We start from the raw sequence: 22,250 nt of genomic DNA, 5'->3' as shown, positions 1-22,250 counted from the left end.
TCCAAAATTTTAAAAATTTTAATTTTTTTACCACAGTGCTTCCTTAAGGCAAAATTAATTACTGATGTTTGCGCCTTTGTATCTTAACTTAGCTTCCGGAATTACTGAAGCGAATGCAAGATGATTTATGTTTAGATTCTACTTAATTTCTGAAACCAGTGTTGCCGATTATTCCTTTTAAAACTGTTACACATAATGTGATGCATACATGTATTTAAGACTACAGTAGTGCAAGCAGACACAAATACATTGTATAAAAATTATACAAATCTTTGACCACTGCACCCAGCGAAACTCCTTCAAATTGCATTCTGACAACTGGCAACACAGCCAATTCTCCGGCAGCGATACGGATAATCGCGTTAGCCCGTGATTTCACAGCCGATTCGTACGTGTTCACGCCGCATATATAGTCTTCGCAAGCACCACCACCTACATTCGATTGCAGTCTTCTTAGTCGTAGAGCTTCTCCACGGGAAGAATGTACCGAACGGTGCTGCCAATTCTGCTGGCCGTGGTTCTCAGCTCCGCCGCTGACATTGGGCCCCTCTTTCCTAAGGACAAATGGCTGGATCAAATCAGACACCCTTCCCGAAATGAAACGAAGCACATCATCGCTCCACTGATCGTGACGATTCCGGGTTCCTTGGACAACAAACAGGCAGAGCAGCTCGTTCAGAACTTGGTGGAGCTTCTTAAGATCCACCTGGGCGATAGCATGCCCAAGACCAATCACACAGTGATCGAACAAACTGGCTATGGAGTGTTCAACAATTCGGATGCGGTGCTGAAGATGCTCATGAAGAAGCAGGCCGAAAGGGAAAGAGCGAGGGAAAGGAAGAAAGAAGAGGAGAAGGTCGCCGCAGGAATAAAGAAGGTGGGGAAACTGATTGACGATGCGGAAAAAGCAGCTAAGAAAGCCGAAAAGGCCAAAAAGGATAAGGAAAAGAAAGATTCAAACAAGAAGGAACCCGATTGGTATGTTAAGAAACCACGACTGCCTACATATAAGCCTTTTGAACTGAAGAAGTCTCACGAACACGATCGAAAGAAAAGTAGCGAAGAATATAGCAAAGAAGACAGCAGAGAAAATAGCAAGGAACACAGCAAGGAATACAGCAGGGAATACAGCAAGGAAGACAGTGAAGAATATATCAAAGAATACAGCAAGGAAGACAGCAAAGAAGACAGCGACGAAGATAGCAAAGAAGACAGCAAGAAACATAGCAAGAAATACAACAAGGAAACCAGCGAAGAACACAGTGAAGAACACAGTGAAGAACACAGCAAAGAAGACAGCAAGGAAGACAGCAAGGAAGAGAAGAAGGATTCGCCGAATCCAATTGCCGGAATCAGCAAAATGTTGAAGGAAGAGGCGAAGAAACTGAAGAAACTCAAACCGAAGAAATCATCCGACGAGAAGTTGAAGGAAATGGTGCAGCAGTTGACGAAGTCGCTCACCGTGCTGGTCGACATCATCGACGAGGTCATCGAGACGGGTGAGTAAGGGAAAGGTGTGACGAGTTCTGGAGTACCAGGTGGAAGTGGTAAAGTATGGTACTCATTGGTGTGCTTTGTTTGAAGGTGATGTTCCGTCGTCAGTGGTCGATAGAGTTGATGACGTCATTCCGGATGCGTTGATAGCGGCCGATGGAATCGCGAAGCAGATTGGAAAGGATTAGATTGCGGAGTTTTTCTGGCGAGGAGATGGATGGGATGGTGTAAAGTCAATACTTTAAAAATGTTAGTTAGATACATACAATGAATACATAAATGGGAAGATGAGTACTCCAAAGCAAAATAATTAGGATGGTTTTAATTGGCCCTATTGGGACAACTTGTTCAATGAATCAGGAAACTGGCTTTCTCAGTCGAGGGTAATATAAAGCGGTGCTTTATGCTTAGTCTGACGTTTCGGCTCTTTTATTAGGCCTTTTTCAGGGGTCCGTTAAAATGCACTTATTTTACATACGATGTGCGTGTTCGGTTGACTATCTGGAATAAAAAAGCGTGATATTCCGCAGTTTCTCTCCCCATTCCTGGGGAGAATGATGAATAAACTATTTTAGCTTATGCGAGTTTTTGTGCATACTTCCATGAGTTTACTTTAACACTTATGCGATATCATTTATACACTAATGCGACCTTAATTGGCCTAAGAAAGCATCTAGAGAAGTCGTATAATCATCGTAGTAGGCAATTATGCGAATTCAGTTGACGTTTTGCGAGTGCTGCAGAATACTACGATGCAGTCAGACCTCACAAAACTTGATTTGTACTCTCATACAAATTTACCAAATGCAACGCAATAAGTTCAATACATAGCATCATATGCGATAAAACTTGACCCTACACACTAAGAATAAATCACAGAATTCTGTGAAATTTCACCGAAATCTCAACAGCAGAATTTTCGGTAAACTGTTCGGTGAAATTTTGGTTCACCGAACGATCTGTAAAGATTGAAAATTTGCATCTGTCAAGAGCACCGAACAGTTCGGTGATTTTTCTACATTATTTCTGTGAATTCATTGTTTATCCTTTTAGGTTTCACAGAACTTTTCGGTGAATTTTCTACAAACTTACGGTGATTTTTCAGTTGGATGATTTGCGGTTCACCGAAGTTTTCTGTGAAGTTTATAGTTTATTTTTGTAGAAATGAAATTTATTGTATTCGGTTAAAGAAGATATTGGTATATTTCCCTAATAATCCTCCACAAAATCGTCCATAAAATTGCAAACATTTGTACCAAACTACCAACAATAAAAAATAGACAGTCTTTTGTCTGGTCTGAGCCAAAAACCCATGCAATAATTCATTCGGAAATGTAGCAATTTATTCATGAACTGCGTCAGAAATGCTTGCAGGAAATTTCATTCGAAGAGTTTAGGATTTAGCACATCGGATTCTTTCGGAACCATCTGAACCTATCTGAACTTGTATGAAAATTCTTGTTTGGTTTTCACTTTCCACCTTTCCTACCATCACGAAATAAGAATGGAATCCAATCGATTCCGTTTTGACAACCCGCGCTTGGCAATAGGCCGCCTGCGTGTTTTACAGAAATTCGGTGAAAATTGCAATGCACGGCTGACATTTTCATGTTTACCGAACAGTAATGTAAAAGAATCACAGAATTCGGTGATTTGTTCGTCTTTGCCGAATTTTCAGTGAACTTTTGACAGTTGGATTGGAAGACTTCGGATTTCACAGAAAGTTCGGTTAAAACATATTTCACAGTTTAGTTTCGGTGAAATCTTTCACACAATTCTGCGATTTATTCTTAGTGTGTACGCCGTACATATATGCGATAGTGACTTAACACAGTACTTTATACAGCAATGTAATACGTGCACTCCAGTAGAGTCAGTAAGATCTCTGATAGGACCTGATTGGCTACGTATCGTAACTGAGGGTGAGTTCCTGGATAATTGGGGCCTAGCAAGGTCGTTTCCAGGGGTTTCAGAGCACTTTACGAGGGTCAAGGGTTTCAGAAGTGTGTTTGGAAAGCCAGGGGTCCATCTGGAAGCCTCAGTGAGTTTCAGCATCATATTAGGGGATTTATGGAGGTTTTCTGGAGTATTTTTAGAGGTCCCAAAGGGTTTCAGGAGGTTTCCAAGGGTTCTTCAGGGGCTCTCAGGGTATTTTAGGGGGTCTCAGGGAATTTTAAGAGGTTTCAGAAACGTTTCAGAGAGCTGAGAGCTTCATGGGATCTCTGGAAGTATAAGGAGCGTTTCAGAGGGTTTCAAGGGCGCATATGGCGACCACGAATGTTTCAGGAGCGTTTCGATGGGTCTCAGAGACGTTTTTATGAGTTTCAGGGGCGTTTCAAGTGTCTTAGGGAAGGTTCATTTATTACGTCCATCGTTTTTCAGGATTTCTAGACCCCCCTCCCCCCTCTGTCACACTGTTTTCCTTTACCTAATACACGTACTGTCACACTTTCCTAGACCCCCCCCCCCTCCCCCTAATGATGGACGTAATTTATGAACGTTCCCTTATGGAGGTTTCAGTGACATTTCAGGAGTTTTCAGTGGTTTTCAAAGGCCGTTGACGGAGTCTTAAAGGGCTCATAAGGTATCAGTGATCTTAGGATGTACCAGGTGGGTCAGGTTTTTTTTATAGAGTTTTATAAGATCCCAAGAGGCCTCCCTAGATGTCAGGGACGTTTCCGCGACCCTACGGGGACTTCAAGATTCAGTAGGGTATCAAAGGCGTTTTGAAGTGATGTAGGGGCTGTCCGGAGGTATTACATGGTTTCTAGGAGTTTTAGAAATCTTCTAAAATGTTGAAAATCTCCTGATACATCCCTGGAATTTCCTGAATGTCGCATGTTACCTGTTGGAACACCTTTGAAATCCCATCAAAAAATCCGTGGCGCATACACTCGGAGAATGGCTAATGCAGACACTATACAGAAGGGCTCGGAGTCGGCTACGTAGATCATACCGGTGCCCTGCGGTCGAAATGGACCCTTACAGCAATTCAATGGCCGCTGGGAGGTCATTATGCTAGCGTTGCTAACGTGGCATCTGTCTACTTGGCTGGATCCAAACCCGCGGTAGGAAGAGATCCTCGGCAATATGGAAATGTTGCTTAGTGGGTCGAGGAAAGCGTTGGCTTTCACTTTTTTTTATGTAGAAGACGGTCCTTAACCCCACACTTCCTTGACCTCCTTGTTCAGGTGTATGTTTAGTAGATTATCTTCCCATGACTTAGAACAACAGTCTACAAAAATTGATTTGTTTTGTTAATAAAGTTTTATGATGTTCTAGACTTCTATACTGCCGTGAATCGCACATCAGTCCCGTGTTTGCAGTATTTCTTATGCATTTGAGACAGATATGCGATTCGTGGGACTTTCATAGGTATTTGAATAGATTGCAGGAGCGTTTCCAGAGGTCACGGTTCCGAGGGGCTTTCAAGAGCGTTTCAGAGGGTCTCAGAGAGTTTTAAGAAATATTTCGGGGTTCCTGGGGAGTATCTGGGCCCTTTCAGGGGATTATGAGTGGCATTAATGTCATGATCGTTTCAGGAGGTCTCCGGGATTATCAAGGGCATTTCAAGGAGTTTCTGGAAGCTAAATAACTCTACTAGGAGGCTGGGAGGGGGGCGGTGTGTTTCAGGGATAGGAAGGTACTTAAGGCCTTTCAGGCTTGTTTCAGCGGGCCTTAAGGGGTTTCAGATGGATTCCAGAGGCGTTTTGGGTGTTTTCAGAGGCACAATTGGGAACCTCAATGGGTTTCAGAGGCCTTTCAATGGCATTTCCGGAGATTTCGTTTCAGAGATATTAATGGATTACATGAGGTTTCCAGGGGCATTTCAGGTTTCCAGGTGCTTCAGGGGCTTTCAGAGGTACTTTAGAAGATCTCAGGGAATTTAAGGAGGTCTTCAGAAGTGCTTCAGATGGAATGACCTCTGTTTTTCAAGAGGCCTCCATGAGTATCAGGGGCGCTTCAGAGAGTTTCTAGGTGGCCTTGGGGTAATTCTGAAGCGTGACATGGAGCATCAGGGACATTTTAATGGGTTTCAGGGGCAATTACAGGGTCTTATGGGGTTTCAGGTGACATTTTAGGGTTTTTTGAAGGGTTTTCAAAGGCGCTTGAGAGAATCTCAAGGGTTTCCACGAGCATTTCAAGGGGTCCTTGGGACTGGGTGTCAGGTGTGTTTCAGGGGTGTTTTAAAAGACAATTACACCGTCTTTGACCTTGCAGCCTCTACAGACTGAACATTACAAACATCTGACAAAGGACAAACACATATTACACACCCAGTGGCCCAGTGGAGAATTTTCCGTTTGACGAAAAGTTTTTCACTACTTGAGCGGGAATCGAACCCACACTCCGAGGCTTACGGGACACCTAAACGACTGACCGCTCGGCTACGAAGCCAGAATATTTCAGTTTAATTCAGGAAGGTTTCAGTGAAGTTTTGGAGTGATTCTGGGGCTTCAGAGGATCTCAGATAAATTCAGGGGGTTTCAGAAGGGATTTTAGAAGCCCTATGTAACAGTTATACATGTAACCAGTGATACATGTAACTTCACTGGCATTCGCCAGATTTTCCGGTATGTCTTATAAATAAGAAGTAACTTCTAGAAAAACCTGTGAAATCCCATATAAAAAACATGAGTAGAATAAAATGGCGTTTGATAATCCCAGAAATCCCCTGAAATGAGCATGACCATAGATGACCGCACAAGTCGCACAAAATTGCACAGAGATCTTATTAAAGGGATTGGGAATCAGCATAATATTCTCAATGTACACAGTTCGAGACCTTCCCACTATAGCAAGGTCAATAGCGGTACTGTCATTAAGAGGCGTTTCAGAGAGGCTTTAGGAGACGTTCTTGAAAGAGTTCCTGGAGGATTTCCTGAAGGAGTTCCTGGTGGAATTCCGTGAGATTTTTTTGGCGTAATTTCTTAACAATTTTCGCGGAAATTTCAGAGGAAATCCCTGAAGGAACTTTCGGAAGAATTCTTACAGTAATCTCAGGAGTATTTTCTTAAAGAATTACTAAAGGTTTCCTGGAGGATCCTGGGTGTATTTAAGGAAGAATTTCTGGAGGAATTCTTGAAAAAAAAACCTGAAAAATCCCTGGAGCAATTCCTGGAAGAAATCTTCGACGAATTCCTGTAGAAGTTCCTGGAGGATTTCCTGAAGTAATTTCTGTTGGAATTCCTTGACAAAATTCTTCACGAATTCCTGGACGAATTTCGGGAGAAATGCCTGAAAGTAATCTCGGATGAATCTCTGGAATAATTTTTGGAAAAATTTCCGGATGATTTCCTGCCGGTTTCTGGAGAAATTCTTTGAGGAATTTCTGGAGAAACGCTTGGAAGAATTCCTGGAGGAATGCTTGGAGAATTTCTTGGCAGAAGTCTATGAGGAATTCCTGGAGAAATACCTAGAGGGATTCTACGAGGAATTCTTGGCAGTATTTTAAGAGTAATATCTGGATCGATTATTGAATTTCTGGTGGAATTCTTGAAGGAATTCTTGGCAAATTTTCTAGAGGGATTATTGTAGGAATTTCTTGTAGAATTCTTGGAGGAACTCTTGGATGAATTATCGAGGAATTTCTTGGAAAATTCCAGGATGAATTCTTCCAGGAATTATTGACAGAAATTTTTTATTGAATACCTAGAAAGATTCTTCGAGTAATTCGTGGCGAAAGTGTTGGAGGAATTCTTGGAGGAACTCTTGAATGAATTATCGAGGAATTTCTTGGAAAATTCCAGGATGAATTCTTCCAGGAATTATTTACAGAAATTTTTTATTGAATACCTAGAAAGATTCTTCGAGTAATTCGTGGCGAAAGTGTTGGAGGAATTCCTGAAGGATTTTTTGGAGGAGCTACACCTATAAAATAAAGAGATTCAAGAGTAGAGCAAGTGGATCTTGAAGGTCTGAATTCCAGAATAGTTTGGATGACCTAGATCAACAAGTGGATGTTCCTAAGCTATCAGAATTTCATTCTGAGGCTCTAAGAGTAGCGTAGATTGTATTCCGCGAGCATTTGCTACAATAAAATATCGTTAGATTTACAGATATTGAGACCCATACTTCAAAATACATTGGGTATATTTGTATGCCGGTAGACACCCGAATAGCAATACTTAGAGTCACTCGTAATATTATGAGGTGCAACTGACACAATCGTGAAAGAATTATGCCGATAGAGTGAACAGAAACAAGAGTAGAGCCTGTAGACCTTGAAGGTCTCAATTCCAGAATACTTTGGAAAGCCTGGAATATCCCATGAATGTACCAAAAGCATTATAGTTGTGCAATGAGGCTCCATCAGCAGAATAGATTACATTCCACGAATATTTTTTTTACATTTTAAGCATGATACAGGATGTAAATATCGTTACCCAAACTTCAAAGTGTTTTGGAGATCATTTGTTTTTCACGGAATGTCTAACTACACAATATCTAATTGCTCGTAACATTGCGAGGTCTAATGGACATCAACGTGACTAAATTTATTGAACAGAGTGAACATGGTAAATGTTGTAGATCTCAAGAAAATGAATTCCAGAGTAGTTTGGATGACCCAGATCACCCAACTTGTGTACCATAAATTTTCTAGGAGTGCTTTGAGGCTTTCTGAGTAGCGTAGACTATGTTCTGTGATGATTCATCATGTATCAAACTTTGTTTAGAATGTTGGATTTGTGACGCCTTAGGATAGCTCTGGGATCAAAACTTCAACGTACTATGATGAGTAGTAATATATTGCATGTCAAGGATCAGTATTGTAACTATTGAAGATAAGCAAAACGATGAAATTTGAGCAAAAACATGTACACTTCATCAAAAATACAAAAAAAAAAACCACGTATTTTCGGCTACTAGCAAAAGGGGGTTGGGTGCAAAGGGGAGAGGTACCATGCATTTCTTAGCACAACTATTCCCTTTGACTATGAAAAAAAAACTCCGGGGTAAAAAGTTTTAGTAGGCTTCACAGATTCTTAGGTAAGCGTGAGGGAGATTTCAGGAGTATTTCAAATGCGTTTCAAGGTGTTTGAGAGTGTCCCAAAAGGTTTGTGAGGGTTTTGGGGGGATTTAGGGTGCTTCACGACTTCCAGGTGAGCTTCAGGGCAATTACATGAACTTCCAGAGGTTTTTCAAGAGGTTGCAATGCGCTTCAGGGCATATCAGGCGCTATCAGAGGGGTCTTAGGGGTCTACTCATGCTCTCAGGTGATATTCAAAGATGTTTTACGGGGGTTTCAGAGGCGGTTTCAGATCGGTTTTAGAGATATTCTAGAGGGCTTTATAAAGTTTTTGGCGAGCCGCAGGTGGAGTTCATGAGAGTGTCAGAGGATTTTAATGCGTTTCAGGACATGCCATGGCGTTTCAGAGGGTGTTGGAGTAGTGTCAGGGGCTTTTAGAGTGTTTCACAGGTTCTATAGTGAACTTCAGGGACGTTTCACGGGAGTAACGCCAAAATTTAAGAAACGTTTCAGGATGTTTGATAGAAATTCCCGGGAGTTTTTGGAGGCAACATTACCACTTGTAAAGCTTGTACCTCCTGGAAATTCAAGAAACGCTATCGAAATACATACAGGAGTTCCTACAGCTTCATGAACATCAGATAACGTAGACTTGAAGTTCTTAGGTCTAGGAAGGTTTGCTGGCCCTAAACTACCTCAAAAGTATGTTTCAATGGCTTTTTAGAGGTTCAACGATTTTGGTGAGTTGCGTAACGGTATTGTTCTATGCAAGGGTGAAATATCTAGTAATAATCTAGCATCTATGGAAGAAAACATAGAGAACGACCCAGAGTTAGATGCATAATAACCAAAAATGGGCCAACATTTTCAATGTCGTTAACGTCACTTTGCAGAAGAACGGCAGTATGGTTGTAGATTTCAAGACATGAGTTTGAAGATAGTTTGGACGGCCCAAAATGTTTCTAAAATGTAAAATAATGCCAGGCATTCAGCAAACACGATTGATTATGACACATTGTTAAGTGTAACAAAAAAGACTGTTGTAGAACTGAAGATCTGTTATACGGACCAACGAAACGGTCTGAATAATTCCTTAAAGTTTTTGGAACATTTGGAACAAAGTAAATGGGGCCATAAACTAGGTCAATATAGGGCTAAACTTCAGAATTCCAGGAAGACCCACAAGTCCCAATATATATGGTGATACCGTCTACCCCCGTTGGTTTGAACGACACCTCATGCAAACCAACGGGGCTCATTTTTAATTTGAACGTCTAGCAACTCTGTTAGCATCGAAAAACACACTACTGGCAACCTGATTTGGTGTTTTGTTTTGGTTCTGCGTTCCGTTTCACACCGTTCCATTGGTAGAATGAAGTTAGAACCATTTTTAGTTTGAACGATGTGCAGATTAGAGGGGGTCAAACTAAAAAGTGTTCAGATTACATGCGGTCAAACCAACGAGGGTAGACGGTATGTATTAATCTTCAAGTAGTTGATAATGCAACTTTATTCTGTATAGCGGAAAGGACTATGCTGTTACCAGTAATGGCAGGGAGTTTTGTACTCCAAGTTTGTTTGAATGACCTGGAATATGTAAATAAGGTTACTGAGTGACGATTGAATTTTCAAGAGATTCACGGATTCCAGCAGATCATGTAATGTCACTATTTGTTGCTAAAATGAACAAAATATCACCTGAAGTTTTGAAGTATAGAATTTCTTGACGATTTGGAACATAATATACGGGTAAACATGACTTCCACCAATTACATTTATTGAAATGAAATTCGCTGTAGCTTTAGTGTGTATTTCGTAGTTAAAATCAAATATCTTACATTTTCTCGCTTTACTCATTTCACAACAATCTGTGTGCCATTTAGTATTAGAATTTGTCTTAATTGTTGATCCCTACTGTCCTTTCTTCCCTTTTTTGGCCACCTTGTTGAGAGCGCCCATCAGCTGGTTCAGTGACGAACTCAACTCGCCCATCAACGTCTTCAGCGACCCACGTCCATACTCCTCAGATTCGTCAGATTCCTCCGATTTCGATTCGTCGGATTCGTGTGATTCGCGTGACTCGTGCGATTCATGCGATTCGTGCGATCCACTTTCCTCGGAGGAACTCTCCTGCTTCTTCTGTTTGCGTATTGGAGAAGCCCGTCGTTCTGGTAGATCCACATAATCTACTTCGCGGGAGTCCATTACGGGTGGGGCTTCCGTATACATTTTCTCGCGCAGATCGGAATCCGGTTCATTGTGGACAATTTTGTCGACCTTCGCGATGGCATGGACTATCCATTTCTGGGCCACTTTGGGTGAGACGACTGCGCTGCCACCCTTCGATGCCTTCTGGAGGTTTCGTGCCAGCTCGTCCACCACTTGTTTGATCTTGTGCTGGCTTTTCGCGGGTAGTGAGGTGATATCGACCTTTGCAACCTTTCCGGGTTTTCCAGTTTTACCCCGAGGGCGGGGTACCGCACTTGGAATTGCATTCTTGGATTTAGGCCCGTACAGTTTAACCGGTGGAATCATTATGAGTGGAGCATGCGATAGCCTCGGTGCGGGTGGTTTCCACCACCATGGTTGGGACTTCAGGAATGCCTTCTGCAGCACTTCATCCTCTCGCAGGTTTCCAGCCAACACTAGATGTCGAATGGCTTCCAGCAGGTGTTCCTTGCGTATCTGTGTTTGTTGTGGCCAGAACAATGGCCGAACGCTTCGAAGTGGTACTCCGAATGGAAAAGTCGCTGAAACGGCGCAGGACGCCGCTACGAGCAGAAGCAACATCAGCTGTGGGTTGCACATTGTGACGATAAACGTTAACAGCGGATTCTGGGGTACTTTGAATAGCGAATATATATGGGGCGTGATAACTAATGAACTCGGTGCGCGAAATCGAGTTCAGGAATTGATTATCCGTGACGAGTAAATGGATGGCTTAGACGTGGTAGGTGGAATTAGTTTCAATTTGACCACTAATTAGCTACTTTAATTCTAGTAATTGACTCCTGTGGAGACAAGTAGCTGCAAAAGCTCGTTAATTGCGTTTCAAGAGGCGTAATCGGTTGTTTAAAGTTCAACCCTTATTATGAATTAAAATAACTTACTTTCTAACCGGTAGGAATCGTCTCCATTCGACTCGGTCCGTGGCTGTGTGTCTCTAGTTTCACACTCTGCGAAGGGTCCGCAAATCGTCCTTCACTTGATCGACCTACCCAGCTCGCTGCGCACAACGTCTTCTTGTACCGGTCGGATGGCTCTGGAGAACCATTTAAATCGGGTTGCTATCTGACATCCTGATGATGTGACCCGCCCACCGAAGCCTACCGATTTTCGCAGTGTGAACGATGGTTGGTTCTCTCAGCAGCTGAGGCAGCTTGTGATTCATTTGCTTTCTCCAAGTCCCGTCTTTCATCTGCATTCCGCCGAAGATGGTACGCAACACCTTTTGTTCGAGCTCTCAAAGAAAAGCGCGTTGGTTCTCTGCACGCATAGTCCATTCTTCGTGCCCATAGAGAAGTACCGCTCTAAACAGCGTTTTGTAGATGATGAACTTTGTGTGGTCGTAGAGTTCTGGGAGTCAAAAGAAATCTCAAAGACCATCATCTTGCCGTAACTCTCTGTGAGATTCGAAGGGACTCGGGAATCTCCCTGATATCCGAACTACGTACATCACTAGATCCATCGTCGCCTTGATCAATCGTATAAGTTTTTCCGGGAATCCGTATTCGTGCATAATCTGCCATAGATGGTCTCGACCGATTGTATCATACGCCGATTTAAAATCGATGAACAAGTGATGTGTGGGCACGTTGTAATCGTGGCATTTCTGCAACACCTGGCGGATGGCGAACATCTGGTTCGTTGTAGCGCGTTCGTTCATCCATGAATCCAGCCAGAATTGAAATAGCATGGATCCCATTTACTATTTCTTCTTGTCCTTATCATTCTATTCTACTTTCGAACAATAATTGTCGAACGGTATTAGTATCTGGGATTAAAATTGTACACTTTTTTTACATTTAACACAACAACATTGGACGCAGAATCGTCAATAATTGGTAAAAAATGTAATATTGATAAATCATGTTAAAACCGTCAATTAAATAAACAATCTATGATAGAGTCCCTGAGGTAGGTCCCAAATATGATCGAAACGTTGGACAAGATTAATGCTGTATTTGAATTTTGTCATCACTTTTCCATCCATTTTCAATATAAATTCACTAGCATGCAACGCCCAGTGGCACAGCCAAAAAAAATTCCTGACAACTGCGGGCGGGAATCGAAACCCCGTTCCTCAGCACGATGCGGCATTTTTTTCACTAGAAAAAGACGATAACAGCCGTTTCCGCCCTTTTTCGATTTGATTCTGATCCTGAATTCTCCTCAAATGCAAGTTTTAGAGTCGTTTAACAGGTAGAAAGTGAGGTTTCGAGACGCCACTGGTTGCTGGATGGTTCCCGGATGTTTTAAATGACTTCACAGGTTTCCAGGAGAGGTTGCAAAGGTGTTTCAAGATGTTGCAGGGGCGTTTCAAGGGCTTCAAGACGTATCCATAGGTTTCAGGGGGTTTACATACTGTCAGAAGAGCTTCAGAAGGTTTTTATAGTGATTTAGGGTGTGTTTGGGGGATATCTAGGGGATTTAGGAGAGGATCATGGGAGTTTTGAGGGGCTTCTAGGCTTTCAGGAAGGCATCAAAGGCGATTCTCTCAATGCGTTTAAGTGGTTTTAAGAGGGTTTTAAAGGGACTTTTAACAGGCTTTCGGATGAATGTTTAAGAAGTTTTTAGGGGTTTCCAGAGGTTTTAAAAGGTTGCTCTAAAACTCCCAGGCTCTCAGGTGACTTTCAGGCTTCAGAGTGGTTTTCAGGAGTTTTGATGGACTACATGCTTTCCGGTGAGCTTTAAAGGGGTTTCAGGGGTTTTTTTTGCTAGGTTTCTAGCTGCACTCTGAATAGAGTTGAAACCTCTACACTAGACCTGAAGATAGGAAAGAGTACGTAATCTTTCAGAAGCAGTTTGCCAGCCGTACGCGGAAAATGATATCCATTAAGACACTGTTGCAACTGACTCAGAAAGTTACGGTAGAAGATTGGAAAGTTTTCAATTCTTCAGGCAGTCAGGATTTGCCTATGTAGTGTTATGGTCACACGGTTTGTGTTTGTCTTCTTGTTTGATTTTGTGGTATGGTTATATATGTTTACTTCTCATTAAGTCAGTTGTCGTATGCTTGTTTTTTTTCATCGAATCAATCGAACCCTGTATGTTCAAATATAGTCGATCCTGTGTCAAATTGTTTTCTTGATTTCGCTGATCGTTTTCTACTTCTCTGTGTTCATCTCTTGTGTCCTTAAATTGTCATCGGTCCGAAACCCACTGAAACATGTAACTGAACTTCTGATATTTTTCTGTTGGTGTTGATTTCTGGACATATTGGCCACTATCGGAGATACACCTGGAACCTGGTGCCCCCGGGGAAGTGGCCAGTTCATGTTTTTTACTGAACCCTGTATTGCGACATATCATTCTTCATGATTCTGCAAAACAAGAACTCTAGAATGCATTTCGAGACTTTCTGGAGTTAATGGCCACTATCAGAAATACTCCGGGAATTATTTTGCGGAACAAGAACTTTAGAATGCGTTTCGAGACTTTTGGACATATTGGCCACTATCGGAGATACTCCGGGAACATGGTGCCCCCGGGAAAGTGGCCAGTTCGTAATTCTTTTTTTCTAGACCCTGTCTTGCGACACATCATTCTCCATGATTTTGAAAAACATGAACTCTAGAATGCAGTTCTAGACTCTCTAGAAATATTGGCCACAATTGAATGTACTGCGGGAACCTGGTGCCCCCGGTGAAGTGGCCAGTTCGTGTTTTTTTTTTTCTGAATACTGTCTTCTGACATATCATTCTTCATGATTTTGCAAAACAAGAACTCTAGGATGCATTTCTAGACTTTCTGGACATATTGGCCACTATCGGAGATACTCCGGGAACTTGGTGCCCCCGGGGAAGTGGGGAAGTGTTCAAAAAAAAATCAAACAGTCCTCTTCCCCAAGGAAATCAGGTTGCTGATGTACCTCTCGCAGTGACCAATATGACCAAATTGTTCTGTTATGCAAAATCATGAAGATTGACGTCGCACGAGGTTCTCGAAGAATCTCTAATAATGGGCTATAAGTCCAAAAGTCTTGAAATGTTCTCAAGAGTTCTTGTTTTACAAAATCATGAAGTGATATGTCGCAGGAACGTTATCAGAAAAAAACACTGGTCAGGGGAAACTACGTTCCGGAAAGAGTACCTTTGTTAGTTGCCAATATGTCCAGAAAGTCTTGAAATATCTCCCAGAGTTCTTATTTTGCAAAATCATGAAGAGTGATACCTCACAAGACAGTATTCAGAAAATAAATCACAACCTGACCACTTCCTCGGGGGCACCAGGCTCCCGGAGTACCTCCGATAGTGGCCAATATGTCCAGAAAGTCTCGAAATGCATTCTAGAGTTCTTGTTGGACGTACGTGTTAATGATGTTTTAAGCTCTAAAACCATGCAATATGGGTATATTTGGTATGTAAAAGATGTCTGGAGTCCAAAAATGGCGATCAAAATATCCAATATGGCGGTATAAAATCCGCGATGGTGGCTTAGAATTCAAGATGGCGGCTGCTACATGGAGTTGTATGCCCTAAAACATGCAATATGGGTATATTTGGTATGAGAAAAACGTCTGATTCTAAACCAGGCGGCCAGAATATCCAAGATAGAGGTCTAAAATTCAAAATGGCGGCACAAAATTCAAAAAGGTGTCTGTTTGGTGGTATTTTAGGCCCTTAAACAATGCAATACGGGTATATCTTTTATAGGAAAGATGTCTGGAATCCAGAAATGAGGAGCAAAATATCCAAGATGGCGGCTCCAACTTCAAGATGGTGGCTGTTTAATGGTGTTTTATTCTCTTAAACCATGCAATATGGGTATGTTTGGAATAGGGAAGATGTCCGGTGTCCAAAAATGGTGATCAGAATATCCAAGATGGCGGCTTAAATTCAAGATGTCGGCTATTTATTAGTGTTTTAGATCCTAAACCATGAAGTTACAATACACAGGATGGCGATTTAAAATTTAAGATGGTAGTCTAAATTCAAGATGGCGACTAACATCCAAAATTGCGGCTGAAAATTTAAGATTACGTTTTTTTAAGAGCTTCAGTCTCAAACATTAAACGCCAGATAAACGATATAATTACTGGTGTCATGAAATGGATTTTTGTTAAACGTAAAAGTGTGATATTAATCAACATGTTTGAGTTTTGTCGAAATGGGTTTTCGAAGGCACGAGAAAGTCTCCATCACCACTAGGTGGATTAAATAGGGTTTTTTTTTTGTTAAAAAGCATTGGTGTGCCGCGAAGTATTTTAAAAACTTCAATGGCAAGAAGTTAGAAAATATATAAATCCGAAATTTGAGAAATCAAACAATCTTTCCATAGCCAGACGAAACAGTTGATTTCAACCCCCAAAGCTTCATTCGCCATTCAGACCATCCCAGTCGAATATGGACTTTGTGCTTGAAAGAAGTAACCTCTCACCATATCAAGCACTAAAATGCAGCAGCAGCCACCAACAACAACCTCAGTGCTTTACTTTGGTTTCGGTAGTGCTCAGCCCATAGAGAGCGGAAAGTTCAACCCGTGTCGTGTGGCTTTCGGTGTGGCATCAAGCTTTTCACCTTCCACCCTCTCTCTGTGATGGTGGATGGTGTCTCTTTGATCAAACGCGCTTTTTATTTTTCGAGCGAACGGATGCTAGCAGCAGCTGTGTGCAGAAGCACACTAATCATGTGACGTGTGCCGCCGCTGCTGCTGCCGCTGCTTTTGTCATGGTGGGTAATGAGAATAAGCCCGTTTTCGGAGTAGCTGGCGGGGGGACGGTGAAAAGCTGTCGGGGCTGGGAGGGGGCCTAAAGCTAAAGTTGCCCCAAAGTGGGGGCTGATTGCTTCTCGAAGAGCTGGTACCCTGGTGTTCGGTCGCTTTCGGAGGAAACTTTACTTGCTTGCTGGTCGGTCGGACGCCGGATTTTTTCGAGTGGAGCGAGAATGCGAAAGAGATCAACCAGGCTGTGTTGAAGAAGCTTTGGGAGATTTTGAAGCTTGAGTTGGAAATTTTCTACATATAGACGTACATATACACGTACTTATAATGAAATTTCCAACGGTTGAAGCTTCCGCTTTTTTACATTAGGAAATCGTATCGGAAAGTTACCAATTTGCCCCCGTTACAAGCACCAACCATGACCAATTGAGTTGTAATTAGTTTACAGATTACTGAAGCTCACTAGCTTCTTAGTTTGCGCCAGTCCAGCACTGCGTTCAGTTTGTCACCTCAGTCGAACAACGCCTAACCCGAGCAGAAAAAATGGTCCGAATTTCACTCCAGTTGCTTATCCTAGGATTGACACTGCTGACAATCACCAGCACCGGGGACGGGGCCGCACCCCCGAAAAAGAAGCCGAAGCAACCGCCAACCGTCCAAGACGAGCTGAACCGCCTGTACAAGCTGCTGAGTAAGCTGAGCCGCCACACGAATCGGGCCATCAAGGAAACGATCTGCATCGTTCCCATGGTACGGGAACCGGTTTGCGGCAGCGACGGGCAAACCTACGACAATCGATGGCTGGTTGAGTGCACGGACCTGCTTCGGAAGGGGGGCGCGGCGCCGAAGCTGACCGTCGCCAAGAAGGGGGAATGTTGATGGGCTGATGTGATGGAAAGGTGTCGTTTCGCTCGTTCGCTAGTTGACCGTTTGGTATAGATAATGAAGCTGGGAAGTGTGAGAGTCGAAATTATTCCATATCGTTTAGCTGAATAAACTTATAAACTTCTTAACTGCTGGGAATGGAATTTCGGCAAATGATTTCTACAGAATATAAATAATATCTATATTGCTAGTAGTTTTCTAGGTTCACGAAACTCTTTAGTAAAATTGCAGAAAAAATGAAAATCAGAAGAATTATGCGTCGAGCTTATAAAACCATTATTAGCGATCATGTCTCAGTCTCTCCTTAAATAAGGGTTATTAATAGTCTCGACAACAATCAGTGGATATTAAGCATGTAATTTAGCAAAAACCCTTTTGGAGAAATAGAGGATGACTTCTTGAAGTTATATCTTGAAAGATTGCTGGAGAAATTTCAAGAAAAGTTTTCCAGAACAGCCTGCCAGAGCTGAGAAGTTCCCGTCATTTGAATTCTTATATCGTGTGGCAGACATGAAAAGTTTTCGGACCAACCGGGAATCGATCACATTGCCCTCAGCATGGCTTTGCTCGCGCATTTACCGCTTCGTCTATATGGGCCTTCAAATGCTACTGTAATAAGGTACTGTAATTTCTTTATTACGGAAAAATATAAGTAATTCAGTTTGAATTGACATCATCAATATTTAATACAGCGGAATTACGGTAGAAATCTGAGAAAAACCAAGCAGAATTTGAGGTGGAATTCAAGAGGTATTTCTAAATTGATTGAAGAATTTCAATAATCTGCCAAGACATCCCTGAACTAATTCATGCAAAAAAAATACCAATACTTAGATAAGTCTTTGGAGGAATTTTGGAAAGTAAAAAAAACGATAGGGTATTGGGATGCTTCGCTGGCATAGTCCTCCCGTTCGGCCTATCTTAACGTGTACTGTAATTTCTTTATTACGGAAAAATATAAGTAATTCAGTTTGAATTGATATCCTCAATATTTAATACACTAGGAACGCTAAATTAGGGCCCCTCTAGCCGAGGCGGTAAACGCTCGGGTATTCAGCATGACCATGCTGAGGGTAACGGGTTCGATTACCTGTCGGTCCAGGGTCTTTTCGTAAATGAAATTTCCTTGACTTCCTTGGGCATAGAGTATCTTCGTGCCTGCCACACGATATACGCATGCAAAATGGTCATTGGCAGAGGAAGCTCTCAGTTAATAACTGTGGAAGTGCTCATAGAACACTAAGCTGAGAAGCAGGCTTTGTCCCAATGAGGACGTTACGCCAAGAAGAGAGAGAGAGAGAGGAACGCTAAATGCACAAGGATGTGGTTCACATGTATGCGTATTCGAATAACTTTCTTCAACATTTCTTTGATAAATTTCTTTCTACATATATTTATAGAACAGTTTTTCATATCTTAGGATGTTTTAGGTGATCCAAATTGTTCCGAAATTCAATCCTTCAAAGCTACAGCTGTAATTTTGTTTATATAATAAACAAATTGTGTATAATCTCCTGTAATCCGAGAATCTCTTGGAAACCTGCAAACCTCTCATTGTTACGATAATCATCACAGGTCATCCAAAACAACAACTTGGAGTTCAGAACTTCAGATCTCTGATTTTGTCAGCCCGGCACATTTTTCAAAACCAATTCATTGATTGTACGTCGTTTCCCGGAAAACAATTTCCCGGAATGTACAATTTCCCGGAAAACATATTCGATATAAAAAAAAAGAATATGTCTATTATTTTCATTATTTTATAAAGATTTCTTTGCATAAATATAACAAAATTATGTACTAATATCGATTTGTATTAGTTGTTTCATGACGAGTATTGTGAAAATTGAAAGCTCTAAATTACGGTATACTCAGCTTATCGGAGGGGACAAGGACATTACCATTGTCTCTTTAACAGTTTTTTTTTTGTTCTAACGAATATCAAAGTCTCCTTGTAGATACACTCCCGATCAAAAGTTTGGGGTCACCCCTTCAAAAACTTGTCATTTTTTAGGCCCATAGGCGCCAATTTGCGTCCGATTTCAAAACCCTAGATCTCATTCAAAAGATAATAAGTGAAAGTAACTTTGAACATGATTTGAATGAAAATTTTTCAAAAATGTTTGTATGTAAACTCAAGTGAAAGTTGCCAATTTTTCTATAAAATAAATATAAACTTACGGCAGTGTCGCTGGAAATCGGATCGACCAAATTTTAAGATGAGAGCGGTAATATATTCTATTTTCTATTAGCTTCCAACTACTTTTTACCAAACTTGGCTAAAAAATCTAAAAAGAAAGTTATTAAGTAAATTAACTCTTTATGTCATCGACCAAAAGTTTGGGGTTACCCCTCAAAATGGTGTATCGGCCAAAAGTTTGGGGTCACTATCGTAAAACATGGAAAAGAGATTTGTTGATATCTTTGTCATCTTTCATTTAATTTAAATTCTTCTTTGCTTATTTGAAACATAATTAATGGTACTTACTGCATAGACATTGAACGAAACATATTTGTTAAAATTTACATACTAAAACTTAACGTGAAATTGCCAAATTTATTGATATGTGGTGAAATGTGTTAACTTTACATAACATTTTGATATATTAAAATTGTTGAATACGTTAAATCAAAGACGTCAAACGTAAATTTAGTTAATTATCTTTGAAATGAGCCAAAAAGAATTAAAATTGAACTATAGATGACATAGATATCACTATATCACTTTTACATGTTTAACGAAAGTGACCCCAAACTTTTGGCCAGGGATGCCATATATACAGATTTATCTGTATTATCCAGATTTTTGAGCATCCTTACAGATTTCGTTTATATGAAATACAGATTTTTGAGCTAGAGGAGCTATTTTATTTTTTTATGGGATACAGATTTTTGAAAATAGCAATACAGATTTTTCAAAAAATCATCTGGCCTCCCTGCTTTTGACTGATATATCATATTGAGGGGTGACCCCAATGACATAAAGAGATAATTTACCTAATAACTTTTTTCTTAGATTTTTTAGCCAAGCTCGGTAAAAAGCAATTGAAAGCTAATAGAAAATAGGTTATATTACCGCTCTCATCTTAAAATTTGGTCGACCCAATTTCAAGGGACACTGCCGTAAGTTTATAATCATTTTTTAGAAAAATTGGCAACTTTGGGTTATTTAAGTTTACATACCGTCGTGCAGGGCTACTTTTGAAATGCGGGGCTACTTTGGACACTTTTGAATATGGATTTTTTTAATTCATTGAGAAACCCTTGGAGTCATTCCTGAAAAAAAGATAAACTGAAGCAATTCCTGGGGGCATTCAAGCAGAAATTACTCGAAATTCTAGCATGAACTCCATGAGAGTTCTCAGTTATAAACTCTGATAGAATTTCTGCAGAAAAGAAGAACACAAAAAATCACAACATAAATTTCATAAGCTAGGTTTTCTCAAACTTCTTGACACTCTTAATGGGTCGCGATGCAGAGTTTGGCTGCAATATGAAAAGATATTCTTGTAGGAATAATACGAGGAAATTCTGGAGAAATTCAATAGAAACACTGCGCTGTTTTCTAAATCTTTGACGTTTCGTGGCCTTGTTGTTTAAGGCGAAACTGGATCCATTTCCTCACTTTTTGGATTTGATTTTTTTTATAAAATAACGAAGCAATATTTTCAAAATCAGTTTTCGTGCACATGTAGAGTATGCATCAAGGTATCTCCTGATATTTTTTCGTGATGGAAAATGGTTTTAGTTTTTGCAGAAACCATTTTTGAATATAATTTTACAAAAAAATGGTTTCTGCAAAAATGGAAAACTTTTTCCACCACAAAAAAAAATCAGAAGATACCTTGATCCATGCTCTACATGTGCACGGAAACCGATTTTGAAAATATTGCTTCGATATTTTATAAAAATCAAAAACCAAAAAAAAAATGAGGAAATGCTTCCAGTTTCGCCTTAAGATTCGGACTTAAGTCTGCTCTCGAGCTTTTCGATTTTTTGTCAATTTTTCATGGGTGGTTTGATTCTATTCAAAATATGAAGTTCGCGAGCGTGGGAAAGTGTGCTGTTTCATGACTTGACGACGTTATGGTGGCACCTCTCCAGGAGATCCTCCTGGGATCCGCAGGATACCTCCAAGAAATCCTTCGTGGTATCTCCACGATACCGGAAACTCTTTCCAGAATTCCTTCAAAGATTTCCTCTGGAACTTCAAGAGATATCTTCCAGGATTACTCAATAAGCTCCGGAAATCCTCCAGGAATTCCTTTCGATATTCTCCCAATAGTTTCTTTTGGAATGTCTTTAGAAGTTTTGTCGTAGTTACTTTAAAAAAATATTCCTGGAAATTCCACTAAGATTTTTTATAGGAATTCTTACCGAGATTCCTTCAGAAACTCTTTCCAAAATTTCGTTAGGGATTACTTGCAGAAAATTCATGCGAGATTCCTCCTGCAGTTTTCTCTGCAGGATTTCTTTCTGAGATCCTACCAGGAACCCTCCAAGGAACCTGGCGAAAACTTTTTTCAGTATTCCTCCAAAATCTTCTCCGGGAACCCTCCAGGAACTCCTTTCAGGATTCTTCTACAAACTTCTTCTGGACTTCCGTCAGTAGTTGCATTTGGAATTTGGGAACTCTTTCCTAGAAGGAGTATAACTGGAAATTTCTCGGAAATATTTTCTAGAGAAATCCAGGAAAGAACCTCTGGAAGAATCCCGGGAATACTTCCTGGAGGCTATCTCAGACGAAACCTGTTTAGGAATCTCAGAAGAAACTCCTGGAAAACCCAAGAAGGAGCTTCTGAAAGAATCTACAAAAAAAAATCCGGAAGAATCTCATCAAAAGCTTCTAGCAAAAATATACTCCTGGAACATTTTTTTGGAAAAACCGCAAAGGAACTGTTGGATAAATTCCAGATGAAAAGCTGGCAATTTTTTTCGAAGTACAAATCGTAAACAACAAGGCCACGAAACGTCAAGAACTTCGAGAAATTATCCTTAGCAACTGCAGCATGCAGTTCCC

The 22,250-nt window shown here is 40.8% G+C and overlaps 2 protein-coding genes across 3 annotated transcripts in view; one reads left to right on the top strand and one right to left on the bottom strand.

Moving 5' to 3' along the window:
- The window catches only part of LOC134289765 (neurogenic protein mastermind-like), a 124,267-nt gene that overhangs the window by 75,961 nt on the left and 26,056 nt on the right, over positions 1 to 22,250 (bottom strand). The window lies entirely within an intron of this gene.
- Positions 424 to 1,804, top strand: LOC134289764 (histone-lysine N-methyltransferase, H3 lysine-79 specific-like). 2 transcript variants are annotated; one of them, XM_062856215.1, is made up of 2 exons: positions 424 to 1,514; positions 1,585 to 1,804. In XM_062856215.1, the coding sequence occupies exon 1, from the start codon at positions 482 to 484 to the stop codon at positions 1,505 to 1,507; it is 1,026 nt and encodes a 341-aa protein (XP_062712199.1). In that variant the 5' UTR covers positions 424 to 481; the 3' UTR covers positions 1,508 to 1,514; positions 1,585 to 1,804. The 2 variants fall into 2 exon arrangements, with proteins under 2 accessions (XP_062712199.1, XP_062712198.1); XM_062856214.1 differs by having other exon boundaries at positions 425 to 1,499.

This window comes from Aedes albopictus, chromosome 3, assembly GCF_035046485.1.
Source record: "Aedes albopictus strain Foshan chromosome 3, AalbF5, whole genome shotgun sequence".
Taxonomy (NCBI): Eukaryota; Metazoa; Arthropoda; class Insecta; order Diptera; family Culicidae; genus Aedes; species Aedes albopictus.
The sequence above is the reverse complement of the archived record's forward strand: the minus strand, read 5'-3'. Positions and strand labels throughout refer to the sequence as shown.